The sequence below is a fragment of the Natator depressus genome, chromosome 5 (assembly GCF_965152275.1).
Source record: "Natator depressus isolate rNatDep1 chromosome 5, rNatDep2.hap1, whole genome shotgun sequence".
Classification (NCBI taxonomy): Eukaryota; Metazoa; Chordata; order Testudines; family Cheloniidae; genus Natator; species Natator depressus.
The window spans coordinates 120,657,923-120,682,035 of NC_134238.1; the positions used below are offsets into that span (position 1 = coordinate 120,657,923).

Below are 24,113 nucleotides of genomic sequence, written 5' to 3' on the forward strand. Positions count from 1 at the left end.
AGGTCCTCCAAGACACTTAACCTCCTCGCTTCCGCTGATTTCAAGGGAAGTGAGAAGGGCAATGGCAGCCATGTTTACTAAGGGCAGCCTGGCGTCCTAGCCCGTGGACGGGAACGGGAGATGGCCGCCATGTTTACTAAGGGCAGCCCGGCGTCCTAGCCCGTGGACGGGAACGGGAGATGGCCGCCATGTTTACTAAGGGCAGCCCGGCGTCCTAGCCCGTGGACGGGAACGGCAAATGGCCGCCATGTTTACGAAGGGCAACACACTGCGTGAGAAGCTGGCGGGGATTGGCGGAGCAGCTGTCACCGACCGCTTCCTGCAGGGTCAGGGGTGGGAGGCCGGAGGTGAGGCGCAGTGGCCGGGTTGGGGGTGAGTGAGTGAGTGAGTGAGTATCAGGGCCGGGTTGGGGGGGCAGCTGGGTCCCGGAGTGCCTGGGCTGGGGGGAGCAGCTCGGTGGGGAGCTCAGTGCCTGGGAGGGGGGATTTGGCCCATGGGCTGGGGGAGGGAGTGTCGGGGGGAGCGGGATTTGGCCCCTGGGCTGGCGGTGGGGGGCAGGGAGTGTCGGGGGGAGCGGGATTTGGCCCCTGGGCTGGCGGTGGGGGGCAGGGAGTGTCGGGGGGAGGGGGATTTGGCCCCTGGGCTGGCGGTGGGGGGCAGGGAGTGTCGGGGGGAGGGGGATTTGGCCCCTGGGCTGGGGGTGGGGGGCAGGGAGTGTCGGGGGGAGGGAGGATTTGGCCCCTGGGCTGGCGGTGGGGGGCAGGGAGTGTCAGGGGGAGGGGGGATTTGGCTCCTGGGCTGGGGGTGGGGGGGAGGGAGTGTCGGGGGGAGGGGGGATTTGGCCCCTGGGCTGGGGGTGGGGGGCAGGGAGTGTCGGGGGGAGGGGGGATTTGGCCCCTGGGCTGGGGGTGGGGGGCAGGGAGTGTCGGGGGGAGGGGGGATTTGGCCCCTGGGCTGGGGGTGGGGGGGAGGGAGTATCGGGGGGAGGGGGGATTTGGTCCCTGGGCTGCGGGTGGGGGGGAGGGAGTGTCGGGGGGAGGGGGGATTTGGCCCCTGGGCTGGGGGTGGGGGGGAGGGAGTGTCGGGGGGAGGGGGGATTTGGCTCCTAGGCTGGCGGTGGGGGGCAGGGAGTGTCGGGGGGAGGGGGGATTTGGCTCCTGAGCTGGCGGTGGGGGGGAGGGAGTGTCGGGGGGAGGGGGGATTTGGCTCCTGAGCTGGGGGTGGGGGGCAGGGAGTGTCGGGGGGAGAGAGGATTTGGTCCCTGGGCTGGGGGTGGGGGGCAGGGAGTGTCAGAGGGAGGGAGGATTTGGTCCCTGGGCTGGGGGTGGGGGGCAGGGAGTGTCGGGGGGAGGGAGGATTTGGTCCCTGGGCTGGGGGTGGGGGGGAGGGAGTGTTGGGGGGAGGGGGGATTTGGCCCCGGGGTGGAGGTTGGCGGGAGGGGGAGGGGAAGGGGGACTGGCATCTGTGCTAGGGTGTGTGGGGGGAAGTGTCAGGGAGAGGAGGTGGTGGACTTGACCTTGGGATAGGGGAGAGGGGGAGTATCAGTTCATTGTGATGTGTAGGGGTCAGCCCCTGGTCTGTGTATGTTGGGGGGGGTCAGTGTCAGCTCCGTCCCTGGTCTGAGTGGGTGGGGGGGGGGATTTAACTTGATCAGTGGGGTATCAGTGCCTTCCCTATGTGTGGAATTGTGGATATCACCCCTGAGGGTAGGAGGGCATGCACAGATATTTTGTGAGAGTGGTTTTTTTTTTCTGTCAGCCTGTTGGTTCTGGTTTCTTGTTGTTTCTTGTTAACAATGCTCTCTGTGGAAAAACGATCACCCAAATAACAAAAGCATGTTCTGCTGAAAAATGGGGAAATTGTTAAACACAAGGAACTGAAAATCTTCCTTCAGTCAAATTTTAGAGAGAGAAGGGAGTGGGAGAAGGAGAGACTTGAACTTATAGATGTTGCAGATGTCAAGGCTCTTTATAAGGACATTTCAAGGACTGTGTGGACCTGCTGTAACAAGCTTTATGAAGGTGACTTCAAAACCTAAGACACTTGAAAGGGTCACTGTCAAGTTAAAAGAGTGTCTTGCAAAATAAAGCTCTGATTGAGCAAAGCACTTAATCCAGTGGCTCTCAACCTTTCCAGACTAGTGTACCCCTTTCAGGAGTCTGATTTGTCTTGCGTACCCCCAAGTTTTACCGCACTTCAAAACTACTCGCTTACAAAATCAGACATAAAAATACAAAAGTGTCACAGCACACTACCACTGAAATACTTCTTACTTTCTCATTTTTACCATATAATTGTAAAATAAATTGATTGGAATATAAATATTATACTTATGTTTCAGTGTATAGTGTATAGAGCAGTATAAACAAATCATTTTCCGTTTGAAATTTTAGTCAATGCTTTTGATGTAGTCTGTTGTGAAATTAGGCAAATATTTAGATGACTTGATATACCCCCTGGAAGACCTCTGCATACCCCCAGAGGTACGTACACGTGCCCCTGGTTGAGAACCACTGATTTAATGCACATGCCAAATTACTTTACTCACATATGCTTGCAAAGCAAGTGGTTGCAGGTTTGGAACCTAATCTCTTAGCTTTATTAGAAATACCACCGTAAATGATTAAAATGGAAAGAAGTTTAAAAACTATATTTGTTTATGTTATGCTTTTTATTTACCTTTTCCTTTTGTTCAGCTTGTAGGTAGAGGTACATCTTCAGCTCCTGTGAATGGGCTCAGCATCAGAGAGGTCAGTTGAATTGTGTCCATTTTACATCATCTGAGGATCTGGCCCTGAAAATGAACTAGTCTGTTTCATGCAGGTTCTCCTGCACTAGTACAGTGCTACAATGCTTGGGTTAAAAACACTTCTAGGAAGTGTTTATTGGTTTGTTTGGTTTGGTTTGGTTTGTTTTAATCCCAATTTGGGGGGAAACCTGTAATAGAAATGGTGGTCTTGAATTTTGCAGATTATTACTTTTAAAATTATTTGGGGGCCAAATTAAAATGGAGAGTGGCCCTTTAAAGATATTCTTGAAACACTGACAGTAAAATTCTTCATAAGATGGACAAACTGTAAAAACCTGCTCCTAGATTCTCCTTTCAATTCAATAGGACTTGTAGGGTCTCTACCTCTCTTTATATCAAGTGGCCAGCACCCATAACTCCCACTGACTTCAGGGAGGATTGGATCTGACTATGGTGGGAGAAATTTGGTCAATAAGGATTGTTATGGTGCCACTTCCCTGATGTAATCTCATAGGCTCATCTAACAATTCTCTTAAAAATGCAATTGAAGGTCATTTTATAAAAGCAATAGGATGTGGGGAGGCCAAGGACTGAGCCAGCACAGAGGCTGACCTATGCTTTCTTGGATCTGGATGTGGTCCCACCAGCTTAGAGGTTGGACAGTGTGGAGAAACATGCTGCTGCTTTCTTCATTTACTGGAGGATTTCAGTCTTCAGAATCATCAAGCTAATGCTTTTCACTAGCACTGGGTCAGTGATGCTCAAACTTTTGAACTGGTAACCCCTTTCACATAATAAGCCTCTGAGTGCGAGCCCCCCTAGAAAGTAAAAACACTTTGAAATATATTTTACACCATTATAAATGCTGGAGGCAAAGCAAAGTTTGGGGTGGAGGCTGACAGCTTGTGACCCCCCCCCCCCGCCCCCATGTAATAACCTCGTGACTCCCTGAGGGGTCCTGAAGCCCAGTTTGAGAACCCCTACACTAGGTTTAAATGTCCAGTACCCCATTCACATGCACCTCATTTGAAAACAGTAAGATATAGGGAAACTGTGTGTGATTACACAGGCTACTTCAACCAAGTTATGGTGTGTTTGCTGCAGGAAGTCTCCACTCCTTCCTTTTTCAATATATAGGTCAAGGAGTATTAATAAGCCTTTAAAAAGCAGTAGGTTTCAGTGGAATTAAAAGAAATAGCCTCAGACTTTCATTCCAGTGTTCCTATTTATAGCCTTCAGATGTTGGCAGATATGAAAAGATCTGCTGCTGAGCTTTGCCAGTGCACCTCAGCCCTGAACCACAGCATTTCCTTCTAGCACAGTTGTAACAGAGTCCAAATGTGCGGTAGATGTATGGGGTATAAGGAGGAGTGTTACCAAACCCTTTAGTCCTGACTCTGGTCAGAATTACAGTGTGAGAATCCTGATGGAGAATATCACTGTACCAATCCCCTGCCACGTCTGAGACCTCTTTTGTAAGCCATCAGATGGAGCAGTTCTGTCCCCCTTCTTGTTGTTTGTTGGTATTTTTTATGATTGGTGCATTTTTTCAAGTCTTTTATTTAAGATCCATTAAAATAAAAATGGAGAGAAACAATAAAATACATATGTATATGAGAAATTAACATTTAAATATCTATATTGTAGTAGGTCATTCAAGATAGGAGCCCCATTTATCTAAGCACTGTGCAAACATGTAAGATGCAATCCTTGCCCAAAGAGCTTATATTATAAGAAATATTCAGGTCTTGACAGTGGTCTCAAGCGCCTATCCTAAAAAGCTTACAGTTAAAATAAAAAATGAATAATACATAACACTTATATATCACTTTTAAGCAGTAGATCTCTAAGCATTTTAAAAAGTATTCTTAGATTTCTTTGCACGTACATATCAAAGTTAGATGACCATATCCACTTACAAAGTTTTAATTTACTTTTAATGTTCTAGGATATTCTCTCGAGGAGCCTGATCCCGAAGACCATTGAAGGCAATAGGGGTCTTTCGTTAAGGCACTAACAGGGTTCAAGGATTTGTTCTGAACTAGTTGGAGTAATATTTTTTATTGTAGTATCTCATCATACATTGTTCTGACATTCATAATACTAGCCCAGCCAATTTCTTGTAATGTTTACTTTAAATCCTTATCTTCTAAATCCTTCATGGGGTCTCTTTCTGGAGTATACAATCCACTGTTGTGTTTTGTGTTCCTGTGGTGTGTAAGGCATTCAGATACCATAGTGGTAAGCATGCTAGAAATCCCTAAAATAGTACTGGTTAGATGGTAGATGTTTATTAAACTTGTTCTTTGTGTTTTAGGAAGAGCTGGGAATCTCCACTCTTTATCCACAATGTCTGGGATCGGCAACAAGCGGGCGGCGGCAGAGCCTGGTCCCTCTGGGCCCCCAGAGAAAAAGGCAGGGGTCGAAGACTCAGGAACCACAGTGGAGACCATTAAGTTAGGAGGTGTTTCCTCAACAGTATGTATATCTACGGCACCCCACTTAACCTCTTCCTTAATGAACCCCCAACTAATTGATCCCAGCCATGTCCTGCAAGTAATACAACCAACCTCCTCGACTCCATCATGTTGTTTTGTTTTCATCCTTGCCCAAGCCCAAAGATCTTGCTGAAAGGTCCTTTTATAGAAAGGGGTAGAACAGGCCTGTGCTGCATTAACTGCACTGATGTGATTCTCACCTCTGCACAGGAGGAGCTGGACATCCGGACGCTGCAGACTAAGAACCGAAAGCTGGCAGAGATGTTGGACCAGCGGCAGGCCATCGAGGATGAGCTGCGTGAGCATATTGAGAAGCTGGAGCGGCGGCAGGCCACCGACGATGCCTCTCTGCTGATTGTGAACCGCTACTGGAGTCAGGTCCGCAGCATGCTCAGTCGAGCTGTCTTGTTCTCTCTGTGGTCTTGTCTCATTCACTCTGATGCTGTGCAAGTTATGTATCTTCTCATTTGTCCCTTCTTCCAGTTTGATGAAAATATCCGCATCATTCTTAAACGCTATGACCTGGAGCAAGGTCTTGGAGACCTTCTGTCTGAACGAAAAGCCTTGGTGGTGCCAGAACCAGAACCAGACTCAGACAGCAATCAGGAACGTAAGGATGAGAGGGAGCGAGGTGAGGCCTTGTGCCATGTAGTATGTTGTCTTTGGCGGGTTGGGAAGATGGACTTCATTGAGGGAAGTGTTGATGTTCTGTGCCCTCTGGGAAAATGAATGATTTGCAGATACTGGAGACTATTTCTCCCACTACACACAAATGTACACTCGTCCATTTCCTTCACCTCTGTCTCCCAGGAGAAGGGCTGGAGCCAGCATTCTCCTTCCTAGCCACCCTGGCCAGCAGTACCAGTGAGGAGATGGAGTCTCAGCTGCAGGAGCGTGTGGAGTCCTCTCGCCGAGCTGTCGCCCAAATTGTGACAAAGTATGACAAGCTTCAGGAGAAGATGGACATGCTGTCCCACAAGCTAAATAGTGGAGGTATGACAGAGCTGGTTGACTGTGAGAGCCTATGCTCGCAAATTCCAACTTTCTTAACACATTGAATCAGGGGTGAACCAGTTCCTGCCATGTAAGTGGTAAGGGCCAGATTTTCCCTCTCAGACTTAAGCATCAAAATGGAATGCCCAGGTTTTCCAAAGCACTCGGCACCCATCAGCTCCTATTTGAGAACAGTGGGGTCTGTTGGCTGCTGAGCTCTGTTGAATATCTGTCCCTCAGTGCTGAAGTCCTTCTTCAGATAGTTAAACTACTTGAATGCTGAAAACTGTGCCTTGTATGTGGGGTCTAGGTGGCGGGCACCTCCAGTGCTGAATCACCTGCTTATCCACTTGGAAATACTTAAGTCCCAGTGGAACCTTATAACCCTGACGTAACCTGCCATTACACAAAAGCTGCTGCCAAGACCAGCAGTGTGGAAATTATATCCAAAGTGGGAACAATGGAAACTGGTACCAGCCTCCTTCCTTTCACAATTCACCAGCAATGTGGGCTTTTGGAGGACAGTTCTTGGATTCTTTGTAGTTTGAGGCAATAATTCACCTGTACAAGATGTTAGCTGGCTGATTCCTTGGGTATGTTACTATTTGACACAGAGATGTATGGTAACCACATAGCGCTGAGGGAAGGTTGCAAATTCCAAACGGGCTAATTCCTTGAAAAGGTTCTTTGTGTAAGGTTCAAATGAACTCAAGAAAAATTCTGCAAAAGCAGCTGAGATTTCCATGTCTTTCACCTCAAAATAAAAATTACCTCAGGTTCACTTAATTCCTAGGCTCAGTTTCCTGAAAAGTCTGTGAAGCTGGCCTGAGTTTTGAGTTTGTATGTTTAGGAAAGCCTCACTCAGCTCTGCGCAACAGACAGTGAATTCTTGTTCTGTCCATAATTTTCCCCACTGCCCAGATGTGCTTAAATGTTGCGGTACCCATGATATTTGGGAACCTGCTAATTGAAATTACATAATAGATAAGAACTAAGGGTTGAGCAACTGTCTTCATTGAGATTCCCCTCCACTTTTCTCTTTCCACCACCCTAAATAGGTTTATTATGTTGTTTACCCTTTCCCTTTGCTTGCTGATTGCTGAATTGAAGACACTGGTCCATGACTCCCCTTTCATTTCCTCCCTCCCACTGCCTTCAGATGCGTCGCTGGTGGATGAAGCAGTCCAGGAACTAAATTCCTACCTTGCACATGAAAATGGACGGCTGCAGGAACTGGCTGATTTACTCCAGGAAAAGCACCGAATCATGTCTCAAGAGGTACAAGAAAGAAAAACGGAATCTGTCTGTGTGTTTGTGCTTATTTGATCCCTGTCTGGAATACTGAACGATCCTGGTTACTGTTGCACAGGAAGCATGTTACTGCTATGGAGAGGGTGAACTGTAGAGCACCAGGGATGATTAGGTCTGAAGAATTCAAGTTCTGAGCAAAGGTTAAGGGAAGAGTAATTAGTTTTGGAGACCTGTAATGTGCACTGTACTTCTATGTGAATCTGAAGCAGAATCATGTGGTAAAGTACATGGCAAACTTGACTGGAGCAATAAACTAATAAACTAAATCCAAGTGTTAAAGGGACACCTGGTTTTATTGTTAGAGGAAAAGAGGATTGAGGGCATAGTCTGGGGGGAAAGAAAGCAGGGAGTTGCTACTAAGATGCTCTTAAAAACAGCTGGCACGTTGGAGCTGACATACTACTTCTGTTCTGATGGTTATTTGAGGTGTAAGAGCCTTCATTACAAAATGATTTTACCTGCAAGGAGTATGAATTACTAGCCAGGTTTTCCCTCAGCTCTTGAAATTCCAGTTCTGGTTAACCAGTTAGAAAGCTGGCCTGTCAGATGAACACTCGAAGGATGTGTGTAAGAAACAAATATTTAAATGCAGAACTCAGTGCCCCATATATAATGCATTTAGGCAGCTTCAACCTAACTTCACCAAAAGCCGCAAACGTCTTGAGTTCTTCACTTCCCATTTTTTCCTTCACTGCCCCGGCCTGAAATTTTGAACCGCTGTCAGTGCCATCCTGCCCCTTTTCTCAGAGTGACTCCTGAGCAAAATACAGATGCCCTGGTAATGAACACTGTAGAATTGCCAAAGACTAAAAGTAAATGACAAGGCAAGACTGTGTGAGTGAAGTTAGTGCTGAGCAATCCTGGAAGGCTGTGAATCAGACACTGCTGCTTATCTTAACCCATGCTCTCCTTTGTCCCTTGGCTGCAGTTCTCCAAGTTGCAGGAGAAAGTAGAGATGGCAGAGTCGCGGGTGTGTGTGCTGGAGACCATGATCGACGACCTTCAGTGGGATATTGACAAGATCCGCAAGAGAGAGCAGCGGCTCAACCGGCACCTGGCCGATGTGCTGGAACGGGTAATCACCAAGCTGTTTGAAATGAGAGCCAGGGCTAGAGCAGTTCGGAGCTCAGCAACACCTGTTAACATCTTCAGAGGGAATATTGCTGAGAGAAAGAGAGGGGGATCTTTATGGAGCCTTCCTCTACCTTACTAAACCACTGCTAATTGGAATGGCATAATAAACGTGAGCTAAGGATGGAGTGACTGTCTTCTGTTTGTGTGAATGGGTTAGGAAGTGGGGCAGGATTCAAGTACTAAACACTTTTGTTACACAATCTTCATCCTCATTGCAGGTGAATTCAAAAGGTTACAAGGTATATGGAGCTGGGAGCAGCCTCTATGGGGGTACGATCACCATCAATGCTCGCAAGGTAAAACCTAAGGCCGTGGGGTGAGGGGAGGCTTTGATTGGTGAGGGAGAAGAAGGATGGTTCAGTGGTTAGGGCAGTAGCCTAGGGCTGAGGAGACCTGAGTTTGAGTCCCTTGAGACTTCCTGTGTGACTTCAGGCAAGTCACTTAGCTTCTCTGGGCATCAGTTCCCAATCTCTAAAACAAGGATAATAGCACTGCCCTGTATATGTCACAGGAGTTATGAGGATAAAAACATTAAAGACTGATACTATGGTATTTTGGGTAATATGAGTACTGTAGCTAGATAGATACAAAATTTGTTTTTTCAATACATTTTTAAAAACTCTTGTGTTTCTTCTTCAGTTTGAAGAAATGAACGCTGAGCTGGAGGAGAACAAGGAGCTGGCTGGGAACCGCCTCAGTGAGCTGGAAAAATTGCGCCAGGATCTCGAGGAGGTGATGACACAGAATGAGAAACTGAAGGTAGGAGCAAAATTCTCTGGGAAACGTGAAGGCGGATGGATGTGATTGGCTCCTCTCTGTTTCACTCTGTTGACTCTGTGTAAAAGCTCTTTAGTTCCTTCTGTGAAGCTAGATTTTTCTGGTCTGTCTCTGTTTCAGGCACATTCTCTGTGCTTGGGTGATGTTTTATATGCAATAGGTCAGGATGCTAATGGGAACCTGGGGTTTTGCTGTTACTAGCATTTCTGGTATAATGGTGACACCATGTGGTCAATAAAGGGAATCATAGCTGTCTATTTCCTGTTCTGTGTGTTGGTTTAATCAATTCACTAAATCTTCAATGCCCACCTGTCAGCGCTAATAACTGCTCAGAAAGACAGGGGTTACCTTTCTTCCCCAACTCATAGTCTGGTTGTGGGGAACTAATGCAGAGCTCAATGCTCCACAAATCCAATTATCTGACTGAGAGAAAGAGTCTAGTAAATGGAAGTGAAAGAGGAGAAAAGGGTTTTAGAGCTTCTGCAATGGGTAGAACAAGCTGTCTCAGAACTGTTTCAACTTGATGCTACTACATTTTTAAGACCTATTTTTTTGTTTGTTTTTGTTTTGTTTTCAAAATTGCTTGCACTGCTGCCTCTGTGAAACGAATTGTTGATTTCAGTCTGGTTCTTGGTAGTCCACATTATAGAAATCAACCCCCCCCCCCCCCCAAATGACGGCCTGGGTGACAGGAAGATCGAGTGAGCCAGGAGTATGAGTTACCTCACTCCTAGAGCTGGCTTGTCCAGGTCCAGGTCAGGCATGCTAGCTGTGTGGTGAAGGGAAGTTTACCATGCTGCTGTCTGTGCCATGTCTCTGGACTCCAGGCTGTTAAACCAGTAACTTTAATCAGTACTGAAAAACTCCTGCAAATGGGATAGTTCACAAAGCCATCACCTTGCCCTGTGGAAATTCTATCTACCCAAAGGAAGGATGTGGAAGGAGAATGGGCTTTGGAATTCTGTTATCTCCCTGTGTTGGCATCCACTCTGAGGTAACATTTCTTTTCTCTCCGCTTCTCTCCTTTTCTTCATGGGACTGTATGTCTCCGCCCAGGCGGAGTTGCGGAGGGCGGTGGAAGAGGCTGTGAAGGAGACTCCCGAGTACCGCTGCATGCAGTCCCAGTTCTCAGTCCTGTATAATGAGAGTCTCCAGCTGAAGGCACATCTGGACGAAGCACGCACTCTGCTTCATGGCACTCGCAGCACACACCAGCGCCAGGTGGAACTCATCGAGGTAACTACCTCATTCCTCCATCTTCTCCTCTTTCAGATCTCCCACTCCGCCCTAGCCCTCTGACTGGCCTTGGAGTGGACCAAACACTCTGCAGTGGTCTTTGCAGGCTCAGTTGTTCTTCTGTTTTTTTAGGAGGGTAGTAATCCTCCCCTCTTTTGTAAAAGCAGGTTGATGAGGAAATGTGAGACACCTAGATCATAGCACTAATCTCTCTCTCTCTCCCTCCCCTCTTACTCCCCAGCGAGATGAGGTCAGTCTCCACAAGAAGCTGCGCACAGAGGTGATTCAGCTAGAGGACACTCTGGCACAGGTCCGCAAGGAGTATGAGATGCTGAGGATAGAGTTTGAACAGACACTTGCTGCCAATGAACAAGCAGGTACCATTTTTTTTCCTATTTTGTTTGTAAACAGAGGTTGTATTTCAGAAAGCTAAGGCACAAAATGAGTCATGACTAGCAAGGGACATAAACAATAAGAGAAGGTTCTAAAAATACATTAGAAGTAAGAGAATGATGTAGGAAAGTGTTATTCCATGACTTAACGGGGAAGGAGAACAATGACACAGAGAAGGCTGAAGTATTTACTTCCAGTCTTCACTTTAACTGTGACCAAATGCTTAACATCATTAGTATTAACAAAGGATAAGGATCTTTGGTAAGAATAGGTAAAGAACAAATGAAAAAATTCATAGATATTTTAGATTTATTCAAATTAGCCAGGCCTAGTTAAATTTGCCCTCAGGTACTTAATCTCTGAACATTTAGTGATTATCTTCAAGAACTCCTAGAGAATGGGTGAGGTCCCAGAGGCCTGGAGAAGAACAAACATAGTACCTCTCTTCAAATAAGGGAAAAAGGAAGACCTGGGGAATTATAGACTAATCACCCAAACTTTGATACCTGGAAGGATATTGGAACAAATTATTAAACAATATGTTCAAACCTGCTGGGTAATAAGGGGAAAAGTAATAGGCTATGTGGATTTGTCAAGAACAAATCATGCCAAACCAATCTGATTTCCTTCTTTGACAGGGTAGTGGATTGTGGAGGGGAAGCAGTAGCTGTGATATATGTGGACTTCTTTAAGGTTTTTGACATTGTCCCAAATGACATTCTCATAAGTAACCTATGGAAATATGGTCTAGATGACATTACAGTACGGTGGTTGCACAAATGATTGAAAGACCACAATCAAAGAGTAGTTATCTGTAAAGCTACAAATCTGTCATGGAAGTCATGGATGCTGTGATTTTTATGAGACCTCTTTGACTTCTTGAAAATTGCAGTAATTCAGCCCCGAGTGGTGGGGCTTGGGCTTTGGTCCTGGGAAGTGGAGTTCGGGCTTCAATAAATCTGTGATTTAGTTTGTTGCCTGTATCCTGTCTGTGATTTTTAATAAAAATACCTGTGCCAAAATCATAGCCTTCGTTATCAATGGCTCACTGACAAATTGGGAGGATATATATACCAGGCTCCCACATAGGTTTGTCTTGGGTCCAGTACTATTCAATATTTTCATTAATGATAGAGTGGGAGGTCAGGATTAGAACTGAGAATGATCTTGATAAACTGGAGAATTTGGTTTGAAATCAACAAGATGAAAATCAGCAAAGACAAGTGCAAAGTACTACGTGTAGGAAGGAAAAGTCAAATGCACAACTACAAAATGGGGAATAACTGGCTAGGTGGTAATACTGCTGGAAAGGGTCTGGAGTTATAGTAGATCAAACTGAATATGAGTCAAGAGTGTGATGCTGTTGCAAAATAAGTCAGATGTCATTCTGGGATATGTTTCAGAGTAACAGTCGTGTTAGTCTGTATTCGCAAAAAGAAAAGGAGTACTTGTGGCACTGATGAAGTGAGCTGTAGCTCACGAAAGCTTATGCTCAAATAAATTGGTTAGTCTCTAAGGTGCCACAAGTACTCCCATTCTGGGATATATTATCAGGAGTGCCACGTGTAAGATACAGGAGAACATTGTTCTACTTGGCACTATGAGGCCTCAGTGGTAGTACTGTGTCTAGTTTTGGGCACCACACTTTAAGAAAGACGTGAACAAACTGGAGAGAGCCCAGAGGAGAGCAACAAAAGTAAGAGGTTTAGAAAACATGGCATATGAGGAAAGGCTGAAATAATTGGGAATGTTTAATCTAGGGAAGAGAAGGCTGATGGGGCATGTAACAGTTTTCAAATATGTAAAAGGTTGTTATAAAGAGGAAATGATCAGGTGTTCTCCAGGTCCACCAAGGGTAGGACAAAAAGCAATTGGCTTACTTTGCAGCAAGGGAGATTCAGGTTAGATATTAGGAAAAACTTTCTAACTATAGGGATAGTTAAGCAGTGGAACAGGTTACCTAAGGAAGTTGTGGTATCCCTGTTGTTGGAGGTTTTTAAGAACAGGTTGGTGTGACATAATGCTCAGTTCATGCAGAACTGTGAGCCACTGTGTTACCATTCTGCCTTAGCAAGGGTGAGAGCTTTGCTCCTGCTAAGTTGTATGTCAGTTCCCTGACACTCCAGCCTGTCTGCATTGCTAGCAAACTCTTCAAATCTATGCCAGTCTAAACCTTGTCTGGCCTGTAACAATCAGTGAACCCCAGTTCCCCCAAGATGTCTCCCAGTAGTGTCCAGTCCCTCTCACGGGACACTCACAGCAATTAAGTTTGTTGCCTCCAAAGAGACAGAGCACACATCAATGTGTTAGGTTAGCTGAGGACTCACACTTCACTTTAATACACAGCCCTGAGATGGTTTTGTACTAAAACAAGAAAAAGTTTATTAACAAAGAGCAGAGATTTAAGTTGTACTAAGCAAGAATAAGAGACAATATGGTTACAAATAAAACAAAACAAAACATGCTTTCTATTGACTAAAACTTAATTTTAGCAAGTTAGAAAATTGCTTTGACAACGATTGTTTCTTGCATCAAGTTGTCAGCATCCCTAACCCTTCATGCTAGGGGATCCAGCTTCCACAGCGGTGCTGTACCCAATGTCCCCCCAGTGGTGGATAACTAAAAAATCTTTTTTGCTCTCCTTATGTTACTCAAAGTCCATTGGCTCTGACTCAGGAGCCAGGAAGGCTTTCTAGGGTGCAGATTCCGTCACCCAGCATGATTGGTAAACGGTTTTCTCCTCCGCTTGTTTAGCTTGATGGGTTTATTTACCTTGCATGCAAAGGTACTCATTGTCCTCTGCCTGTAACCAAGTCAGTCAGACAAGCAAATACACATTTCTTTGTCTAGAACAGGTTGGGTTCATCGATGCCTCCCAAACACATTTTAAAAACATATTTTCAGTACGCTTCTATAAATCTTTGTACGTAACCTGTATATACACAGTAATTTCGGGGACCAGCATGTCTCCAGTTTACATGTGATACATTATATGACAAGTATGTGATCGGGCAATGTGTCAGGCCAGAGATGAGTTATTTTATTGCGGGGGACACTCTGCCAATTGGCATTTAGGGGCTCCCGGAGTCACCACTGGACTAACACCTGTCAGGGTGCTTCAGGCAGAGGGATGGACTAGATGACCTCTTGAGGCGTCTTCTAGCCTGACATTTCTATGATTTCAGCAGAATGCCGCCTTTGAAGCTTTCTCTGCTCTTGTTAAATACTTGTTCGCACTGCTCTGTCTCAGAAAAAATGCTCTTTAGACATATAAGACAAACTGGTGTCAAGTTATCTTCTGTCTTTCTGGCTGTGGCCAAATGTTCTTATAAGGGTTTCCAGGATATATGAGAATTAGTTGGTTATTGGCAGTGGAGAGATTGTGTAGGGAGAATATCCCTCTTAGTTATTGGAAGCTCTTTTTCTGAGAGAGGGGATTTTGTCTAGGAAATTGGGCTTATAACCAGAATCCTGGCATATTTAAATTCCACCAGAGAGGGGCAAAAAGGTATTTTTAAATAGCACTGAAATAAGAGACTTCTGATGGGGTAGCACTTCCTTCCTGTACTCAGTTTCTTGATGGGAAGAAGAAATCTGTGAAGCAGTAATGCTGAGAGAGACCTACAGTGGTGATTTGCAAGAAGCTTTGGTGGCAAATAGGACCAGTACAGTTGTCCAAGCCACCATGCCTTGGAGCAGGGAGATGAGTCTTTCTCTGTGCCTTTGCCTGTCCCTGGCGCATTTCATTCCCTTCTGGGTACATCATTAGCAGAAATATACTGATACAATGGAAGGACTTTTCAAAAGACCAACAAAAATACTCTGAGGTCTGGAGAGCAGAGCTGATTGTGGCCTGTGGTAACTAGACCACGTGTGTGTGTTTTTTATAGGTCCAATAAATCGGGAGATGCGTCACCTCATCAGCAGCCTCCAGAATCACAACCACCAGCTGAAGGGGGAAGTGCTGAGGTACAAGCGCAAGCTGAGGGAGGCCCAGTCCGACCTGAGCAAGGTACTGGAGGTGGAGATGCTGGGAGAGAATGGGGAAGATGAAGAGGGAGGAAAAACCTGCTACAGCAAAGCATAGGCTACCAGTCTGTCTCATAGTTTGCCTGTGTAAATGTCTCTCTGGTGCCACAGGCTTTGGGAAAAGTATAGCAGGCCCCAGGGGATAAACTGCAGTTTTCTGCCAGGCTCTACGCAGAAGCCTCTTCTTGGATTTCCACCTCCCACAGAGTGGACTTCCCTCCATGGCTGCATTCTGGTCTCTAAAAGTATTGGCAATAGCATCTCTGAGGGAAACATGCAAGGGAATCCTACAGGGCTGGCAGTGAGAAATGTGTTCTGGCTGAGAACTTCTTCCATTCACTTGATTTTGTTTCCCTTTGTTTCTTCCCCACTGCTCCCCTCTCCCCACCCCAGACTCGCTCCCGCAGTGGGAGTGCCCTCCTGCAGTCCCAGTCCAGCACTGAAGAGACCAAAGAGGAACCTCCGGAGATCAAACAGGAGCCTGATGATTCTTCTGCTCAGGCGTCTGTGCCCAAGGCTGCCCCCGAGGATGCGAGTGATGCCAAGGCCAAGCGAGATGAAGAGGAGAGGGAGCGCGAGAGACGGGAGAAGGAGAGGGAGCGCGAGAAGGAGAAAGAGAAGGAGAGAGAGCGGGAAAAGGAGAAGGAAAAAGAACGGGAGCGAGAGAAGCAGAAGCAGAAGGAGTCTGAGAAGGAGAGAGAGTCCACCAAGGAGAAGGGGAAGCATGAGGATGGGAGGAAGAAAGAGGCTGAAGTGATCAAGCAGCTGAAAGCTGATCTCAAGTAAGAAGTACTGTTGAAATTCTTGTTCCTATTTTTCCAGCATCGTGCCCTAATCTGGGGTGTCCAGGGAGCATAGCTAGAAACCCCTGATTACCAGAATTAAGACACTAGATTTTGGAGTTAAAGGTAACTCTTTCCTTGGGTCACTGGTGTTACGATTGTGCCCAGGGAACACATAGTGGAGGTGGTATTTAGGTCCTCCTCAATCAACAAACCTTACTGGTTGCAGATATCTGTAGGGGGTGGGGCTTGTCAGGTGCAGATTTCCAATCAAAGACCATGCTCCTCCTTGTCGTGGATCAGTGACTGAGAGAGTCTAGAGTTTACTACCAAGGTAAGTTCTTCTGCTGCTCTCTTTCCTTCTTAGTCTGAGTCCGCTTCAGAATGTCTCTGCTCGCTCTCCGATGTGTGTTTCTGCATTGTTCCAGGGACCGTATGTACATGTGCCCACAGTAGGATGAGCCCAGTAGTCACACAGAAGCCTGCATTGGAGGATGCTGAGAGAATGTTGTTGTTGCTTTCAGGCAGACAGCATCACACCATAGCGTTTCTCCCATATATTCAAATTGCTGTTTTTCTTTCACGGTTGCCAGGAAAGCCCAGGAGAGCCAGAAGGAGATGAAGTTGCTGTTAGACATGTACCGCTCAGCCCCAAAAGAGCAGAGAGACAAAGTTCAGCTCATGGCAGCCGAGAAGAAGGCCAAAGCTGAGGTAACTATGTGCAATTACTGTCCTCCTTTTTCTCTTGCCCCTCACCATCTAATGGTTGTTCTTGAAATGCCCTCCTCAAGCGTGTTGTAGGGCTGTTGTTTCTTCTTCCTCTGTCAGACAGCTTAAGGTTGGGACAGACTGGGAGTGCAGGCAGAGGACTGGCCTTTGAATAGTCCTTCATCATTGAGGTTGTGAGGTGTCCATCTGGCTGATGATTCACTCATCTACCTTTCTGGCAAATAATGTTACTATCCAGCATAATGATGTGCATCTTATTGGCTCTCTGGTGTGTGTAAAAGTATTAGAGTGGTTTGAACAGCAAGGGGGAAAAGGCTTCCCGAAGGGGTAGAACTGGGATGAAAATTAAACTTGAATGATTAGGGAGACATTTATTATGGTGCAGTTTGACTGTGGAATAATAATCTCCCAAGGGAAAAGGTATAAACCCCATCTCTTGAGGTATTTAAAACTAAACTGAATAATCAGAGAAAGATTTGTGATTAAAAGTGAAGGATACTATATCCCAATGACATGGCAGAGGGAATGTAGATAGGCAGAATGTAATTATCGGTACAGGATTAACCAGGAGAGTAGAGTTAATGTATTTACTCTTATTAAAAAGAAAGTGCCATGGAATCTTTAATGGTGATTCTGGTCAGGAATTCAGTTTATATCGCATCCTATAGATGGAATAAATGGGCCCAGAGAGTTAAAGGTGTTAACATGACCCTGTCACCGTTCAACATCACACATTTTGAGAAAAGGTTTGGTATACAGAGACCTCAGCCTGCCTAATGCCATGGCAAGCACACCCATTTTTTAACCTTTTATTAAAGATACAGGGAAAAAGGGAAAGCATTTGAAATGTAAAGTATCATGTAAGGCTTTTATTTTAACATAGCTTGTTCCCTTTCCCCTTAGCTAGAGAGAGTTTTTAGAGGGGAAACCCCCCTATTTGACAGGTTTTTTTAGATGGTATTAAAGATAACAGTAACTGTTCTTTTGGGGAAAAGAGAAGAAGTTTGTTGAGATGGGCTGGAGCTGTTGTTAAAGTTCAGTCCATTTTCTAAAAGACAAGATGAACAAGGGGTGGGGAGAACAGCAGTGACAGAAAATGCAGCTTCTGTTTTTGGTAGTGAGCTTTTCCAGCAGCAAGGCTGCAAGTAAAACAGGCACATCAGGTCTTACAACCACTTAGGGATCTGGCAGATTTGTTTCAGTATCAGGCTGTTTAGGGCATTGCTTTTAGTTGCCTCTCTCGTCATAGGCTCACAGGAGTGTTGCAAAATATGCACTCTTGGCCGGCTAAGCCAGACTCTTGTCAAATAGAAGGAAAAAGAAGAGGGATAGGAAAGAAAAGAAATAAGGCAGGGAAGGAAAAGGACCCTTGTGAGAGACAGAGAATCTTATATCCCAAGTAGTGTTTGGGATTTAGCCAGAGCCAGTGGAGGTGGCGATGTCATTTGCATCCCTTTTTTGGCCTGGTCTGGTCAGGACATCTCTTGTGATTAGGTCAATGAAGGCCCAGTGGTATTACAATGGTTCCTTGGGTCCCGGGAGATACTAGGGGTGGCAGTTTTGATGGTGAAACTTTCTCCTTCTGCTTCTTCTTTCAGTTAGCAATTGTCCCCCTTTGTTTTGCCTTTGCTAATTTTTACCCCCAAAGCCTTTTTGAGGACCGCAAAGGGAGTGATGGGTGGAATAGCCCATCCCCTCATTATTTTGCCCTCAATTAAGCCTAATTTCCAACACACCAATTTTGGACCATTGATTTCCAGTCCCAAACTTTTCTTGTTTACCAGGCATGATTTTAAAACCGTCCTTGAATTATATCAGTGGGCCTTTTTGTTTGGATTAATTTAATCTTCTGTTTCCCTTTTGCACCTTTTCTCATCAACATTGATTGTTATAGGTTATTGCGACATCTAATGAGCTCTCACTCCTCACAGTTAGGATAAATTTGTGGGCCAGTTATTACAGCAACACCTCCAATAGCATGGTACCTCCTAACATCATGCTGGGGAACTGGACTAGATGAGAAAATGGGTCTTTTTTCCCTCTTTTTTCTTTTTCTTTTTTTCTTTTTTTTTTTTAAAGAAATGTTTATCCGTGGCTTTGGAAAATTGTGGGGAAGGCTGATTTCTTAGCAGAGTCCTTCTTGCTGTTCTATTCCCTGTCTAGCCTCAGAGCTCTTTCGCTCTTCCCCCCATCTCATCCTGTTTTTTCCTTGCTGTAGCTGGATGAGCTGAGGCAGAGGGTGAAGGACCTGGAGGACAAGGAGAAAAAAGAAAGTAAAAAAATGGCAGATGAGGATGCGCTACGCAAGATCCGGGCAGTGGAGGAGCAGATCGAGTATCTGCAGAAGAAACTAGCCATGGCCAAGCAGGTGAGAGGAGCTTATGGAAATGCCCTCTTAATAAGGCCTTCTTGTGGGGTAAACCTTATCAGGAAATGGCTGGAATTAATCGAGAGAGCACTTCTACCCCACATCCACCACCTCCATCAGATGATATTACAACTCTGCGCATGGCCATTTAAGGCAATATCATCATGGTGTAACTGGGACAGAGTGAGGAAAGAGTTAATTTCACACACACACATCAGGCTAGAGTAACACTGCTGAGGCGAGTAATGCATGGGGTGAGTGAGGAGATGGGAGGGTCAGTCTGCGGTGAGGTAAGATGGTGTTGCATTTTTAAATCGCACTAGATTTATACAGAGCGTGGCCAAACAGGGACACTCAGGAAAATTAATCCAAATTAACTAAAGTTATGAATGCATAGTGGATTAGTTAACTGCATTAAACTCCTTTGTGGCCACTCTTAAACAGAATGAAGGCTACTTTAATTCTGAGTATCTTAATTCACTTTGGAATTAAGACAAGCTCACAGTTTATATGATTCAGAAATAGCAACAATTGGTGTAGTGTACATAACACAAATACCATTGTATAAGGAACAGATACTTTGGTTGATTTGGAAAATTCTGCATTACGAAGGCAGGATTGTGTGAGGGTGAATAGAGCAACAGTACGTGGGGCATGTCCCTGTTCCTTGTCAGTTAATAGTGGAGATCTTTGATTGATCCCACCTTGCCTGTTTCCTTTGTGAATTTTAAGACAGAGTTTAAGGGGGCTGGATGGCTCGGGGGAGTAGTAATGAGCTATGGAATCATTGACTTTTAGATTAATTGACCTAAATTCAGATGGTAACATCTTTGGGCTGAATTTGATGGCTGTTAATCAACTAATTTTAAACAGGTCACGGGTCTCTGTCTAGTTCCTAGTGGAGAGGTGGCCATGTAACAGAGCCAACTTTCACCTTTGTTGGCTTTCCTAGCACAGAGATCAAGGACTGAATGCCTATGGAGACTGAACTACCATCTGTCCCCTAGTGGAGCATCCTTCAGTTCAGTGTTGTGACTGTTTTCTGGGTAAAGGGATGTTACTGTTCTCCAGGATGTTGATCTGCATCTTTCACCAACACTAAATTCTGTTTCTTAAAATAAAGGTAGAGGGTATTAGTGTTTCAGCGCCCTATAGTGGAGGGGAAAAGAGAAATCCAATTACAGTGTGTTTCATCTCTGTTCTAGGAAGAAGAGGCCCTGCTTTCAGAAATGGATGTCACCGGTCAAGCCTTTGAGGATATGCAAGAGCAGAACATTCGCCTTATGCAGCAGTTGCGGGAGAAGGATGATGCCAACTTCAAGCTGATGTCAGAACGCATCAAGTCAAACCAGATCCACAAACTACTGAAGGAGGAGAAGGAGGAGCTGGCAGACCAGGTCCTGACCCTGAAGACACAGGTAACCAGAAGAGGGGTGATAGGAAAACAGGATGGGTAGGGACATTCCCCCAGTGGATCAGGACAAGCTGCTGCTTAGACTTGTTTTAAACCTCTTCAGTAGTGCATTGAAAGATGCCAGTGGTCCCCGAAGTGTTCAGAGTTGTCCCTCCCCTGTCCCCGCTGAAGCTGGGAGTGGGGCCACGGTTCCCCCACAGGCCGGGGGATGGGGGGAAGAGGTCCACAGCTGGGGGCAGGTCTGGGGCCGGGAGCGGAGTCGCAGGGGCAGGAGTGCAACCGCGACCGGGTGCAGAGATCAGGCTGAGGATGGGCCAGGCGCGGAGCCAGGGCTGGGGGTGGGGCAGGGCTGGGTGGCGCTCCCTCCCTGCCCCCCGTGGGGGCCAGCCTGGACACCACCATGCCCCCCTGAATGTTCCTCTGTGCCCCCCCCAGGGGGCGCACCCCACTGTTTGGGGGGCCTCTGACCAATGCAATGAGAGATTTCTGAGAGAGAAGTTCACCACTACGTAGGGCTGGGAGAAGGAAAGGGATTTTTTAATCACATGAGAAAAGGTGCTCTAGTTGCTGTCCCCTCCCACAGGCCTTTTCTTGGAGCCTACATGGAAATGTCCATTGCTTTTGACTGATTCCACTAAGTGCTCTTCCAAAGGAGTGGGCTAGATATGTTTAACAACCAGTTATTGAGTGTTGGATTGCTGGGTTTAGGAAGGTTCACCTTGGAGCTGTGGGAAAATGTCCCTTGGATTGAATGTATAATTTGACCTCTGTTGATTGTCCATGTGTCTACATCCTAAGAGAGAGAAGTGGGGTTGTAGGAGTGGGAGGAGAGAAAACACAGTGACAGGGAAATGTGATGGTTGCAGCATATAGTTGTGACCTGGGAAGGAGAAGAAAATTCAAAGACAAAATATCAGCAGCAAACGTTTCTCTTCCTTCCCCCACCCTTCTCGTTTGGAAGGTGGATGCTCAGTTACAGGTTGTGCGGAAGCTGGAGGAAAAGGAACACCTGCTACAGAGCAATATAGGCACTGGAGAGAAAGAGCTAGGCCTCCGAACCCAGGCGCTGGAGATGAACAAACGCAAGGTGAGCATGAACCCTTGGCTCACAAGTTTGAGTTTTCTTCATCCTGTGGAAGGCTGCTAGCACTGGATTTCTCTGATGGATTTTGGTATTCCATGTCATTACACCATTGTGGCAGAAGGCAGAGGAATACCAAATAATGTTCTGATTAAGGCACAATAGACTGATAAAGAATGCAAGGAACAAGAGCAATCAAAGTGGTTTCATGAAACACTGAGAAGAGACCTGAGGGTGAAAGGAAAACTATACTGCAAATGGAAAAAGAGGAGGCAGCCAAATGAATATGATCAGGGTCTGTTAAGGCCTGCAGAGAAAAGATAAAGACAGTAAAAGAGCATGAAGACTTCAGAGGAATGAGAGAGGTTTTAACTAATATATCTAGGGGCAATAAAAAAAAAGGTCTGTTAATAAGGAGTGGAATTAGATGGACTGGTATCGCTGATTCTACCCTCCTGTCTAAATCTCTTGTCAAGAAAAATGTTGGGAGAGAAATCTGAGCAACTATTAAGGAAGGAAGATAAAAGTATCCCTTTGTAACCAACAGTCGGCTGTTCTGGATTTTGCATCCTATGGTATGAAGGGAATTTAGCTAAACGATTTACTGATCCGCTGGCAAATTTAAAAAAGAAAATCAGGAACAGTTAGCAGGGTGCTGGAAGACTAGAGCAAAGAAAATGAGATACTGGCTTTCATAAGAGGAAAAATAATGATTGTGGTAGTTCTCTATCTGGTTTAAATAACAGAACAGTGGCAAAATATTTACAAGGTAATAGAGCCAGGAGCAACAGGACCATGGGGACATAAGGCTATACATATTTGAAGGGTATAAACACCAAGGAGGGGCATTAGTCCTACTCTGCGTTTCTCACTAAAGAATTAAACTACGAAAGGGAACATTTAGGCTGACTGTCAAGAACTTATTGACAGTGAAATCTCAGGTTGTTGAGCAGGCCCTCCAGGGAAGTCCTGTAAATCACTTTGCTTGGATCTTCTAAAACTAGACTGGAGGGAAAACCCTGAAAGTACTGTGGGGTACAGTCTTGGGCGGGCAGGGATTGGGACTGGAAGATTTTTCTAGGTTTTTTCCATCTCCAATATCTATGATCCTATGGCCATCTCCTTTGACAGGCAATGGATGCAGCCCAGCTTGCTGATGATCTCAAAGCACAGTTAGAGCTGGCTCAGAAGAAGCTACATGACTTTCAGGATGAGATTGTGGAGAACAGTGTGACTAAAGAGAAGGATATGTTCAACTTCAAACGGGCTCAGGTACGTGCCATAGACCACAGTCCCTCACTCTCCATCTCTAGTCAGTCTGCCTCTGCCTGCCAGAGTGAAACTTCAAAAGGGTCCATATCATATCCCCCTCCCCCCGCCCACTGCTCTCCAGGTTTTTTTCAACTTCATTTTGTTTCCAGCTCCCTCCATAAGTCATTTTGGCCCCTGCCTGCGTCCTTTTTCTCACTTCCCCTACCTTCTGCACTCAGCCCCTGTGGCTTAGCCCAGTTTGAGATCTGACAACATTCCAGTACAGATCTAATATAATCACTTTTTTCCTGTGAAGGGCTGTTCTACAGTGCACTGGGAAGAGAGGGATGGAAGCACAGCGTTGGCATATTTTACCATGCACTTTAAGGGCCCCAGTTCTGTACCCTTGAAGCGCAAGCTCTCTGGAAAAATGGCTCCAATAATTTGTTTGTTGGTCTCTCATCCTCCTGCAGGAGGACATCTCCAGGTTGCGTAGGAAGTTGGAGACCACAAAGAAACCTGATATGGTGCCCAACTGTGATGAGATCTTGATGGAGGAGATCAAAGATTACAAGGTGAGAAACTCTGTCACGCTCCCCTGTTAACTCTTTCCTAGCCAAAGGGTTTAGTCTTCCTATTCATTCAGTACTGGCCTTCCCTAACTGTGTAACTGGAGGACCACCTTCTCCTAGGGCAGAAGGTAAAGTCTGTTTTCCATGGTGGTGTATTTTCCACTTGGGGCACCTGAAAGCTCAGCCAAGGTCTGTCACGTGTGGTAGCTTAGACTCTCACTGCAGCATTTTTCTCCTGTAGGCGCGTCTGACCTGTCCATGCTGCAACATGCGTAAGAAGGATGCTGTGCTCACCAAGTGCTTTCACGTCTTCTGCTTTGAGTGTGTGAAGACGCGCTATGACACCCGGCAGCGCAAGTGCCCCAAGTGTAATGCTGCCTTTGGTGCCAACGACTTCCATCGGATCTACATCGGCTGAGGCTCGCCACGGAGAGACAGAGACATCTCTTCCGCCGACCACTCAGCCCCTTTCTCTGATTGTCTGTCTGTCTGTCTGTCACCAGCAGGGCAGTCACTGCTTCTCCACCACCCACGTTCTCTTCCAGAACAAGTGACCCTGGGTTAGGGAGTGGGGCGAGGCAGGTTTGGGATTTCTGCTCATCTTCTCTTCCTTTCTGCCTTTCCCTTTAATCTTGATGGGACCCCCACCCCACAATGGTCATTCCCACTCACCCCCTCCACACTGCTGAGTCGGGGTTGCTGCTGTGGAGTAATAAAGCCTAACTCAACCCTAACCCCAGGGGTGATGGGAATTGCCCATGGCAGAATAGAGATGAGCCTGAGGCCTTGAAATAAC

General features: G+C 46.0%; 1 protein-coding gene across 3 annotated transcripts; it reads left to right on the forward strand.

Annotated features, from left to right (window-relative positions):
* Positions 1-323: 323 nt before the first annotated feature.
* RNF20 (ring finger protein 20) lies at positions 324-24,113 on the forward strand. Of its 3 annotated transcripts, none has more exons than XM_074953542.1 (21): positions 324-372; positions 2,697-2,750; positions 5,067-5,227; positions 5,458-5,625; positions 5,731-5,878; positions 6,058-6,240; positions 7,400-7,518; positions 8,480-8,626; positions 8,904-8,981; positions 9,325-9,444; positions 10,519-10,698; positions 10,940-11,075; positions 14,982-15,103; positions 15,514-15,902; positions 16,496-16,613; positions 18,850-18,999; positions 20,205-20,417; positions 21,375-21,500; positions 22,626-22,766; positions 23,219-23,320; positions 23,559-24,113. In XM_074953542.1, exons 3-21 carry the CDS (start codon positions 5,099-5,101, stop codon positions 23,733-23,735), a joined length of 2,946 nt encoding a protein of 981 aa, XP_074809643.1. In that variant the 5' UTR covers positions 324-372; positions 2,697-2,750; positions 5,067-5,098; the 3' UTR covers positions 23,736-24,113. The 3 variants fall into 3 exon arrangements, with proteins under 3 accessions (XP_074809643.1, XP_074809645.1, XP_074809644.1); XM_074953544.1 differs by having other exon boundaries at positions 345-384; XM_074953543.1 differs by lacking the exon at positions 324-372 and adding an exon at positions 1,773-2,021.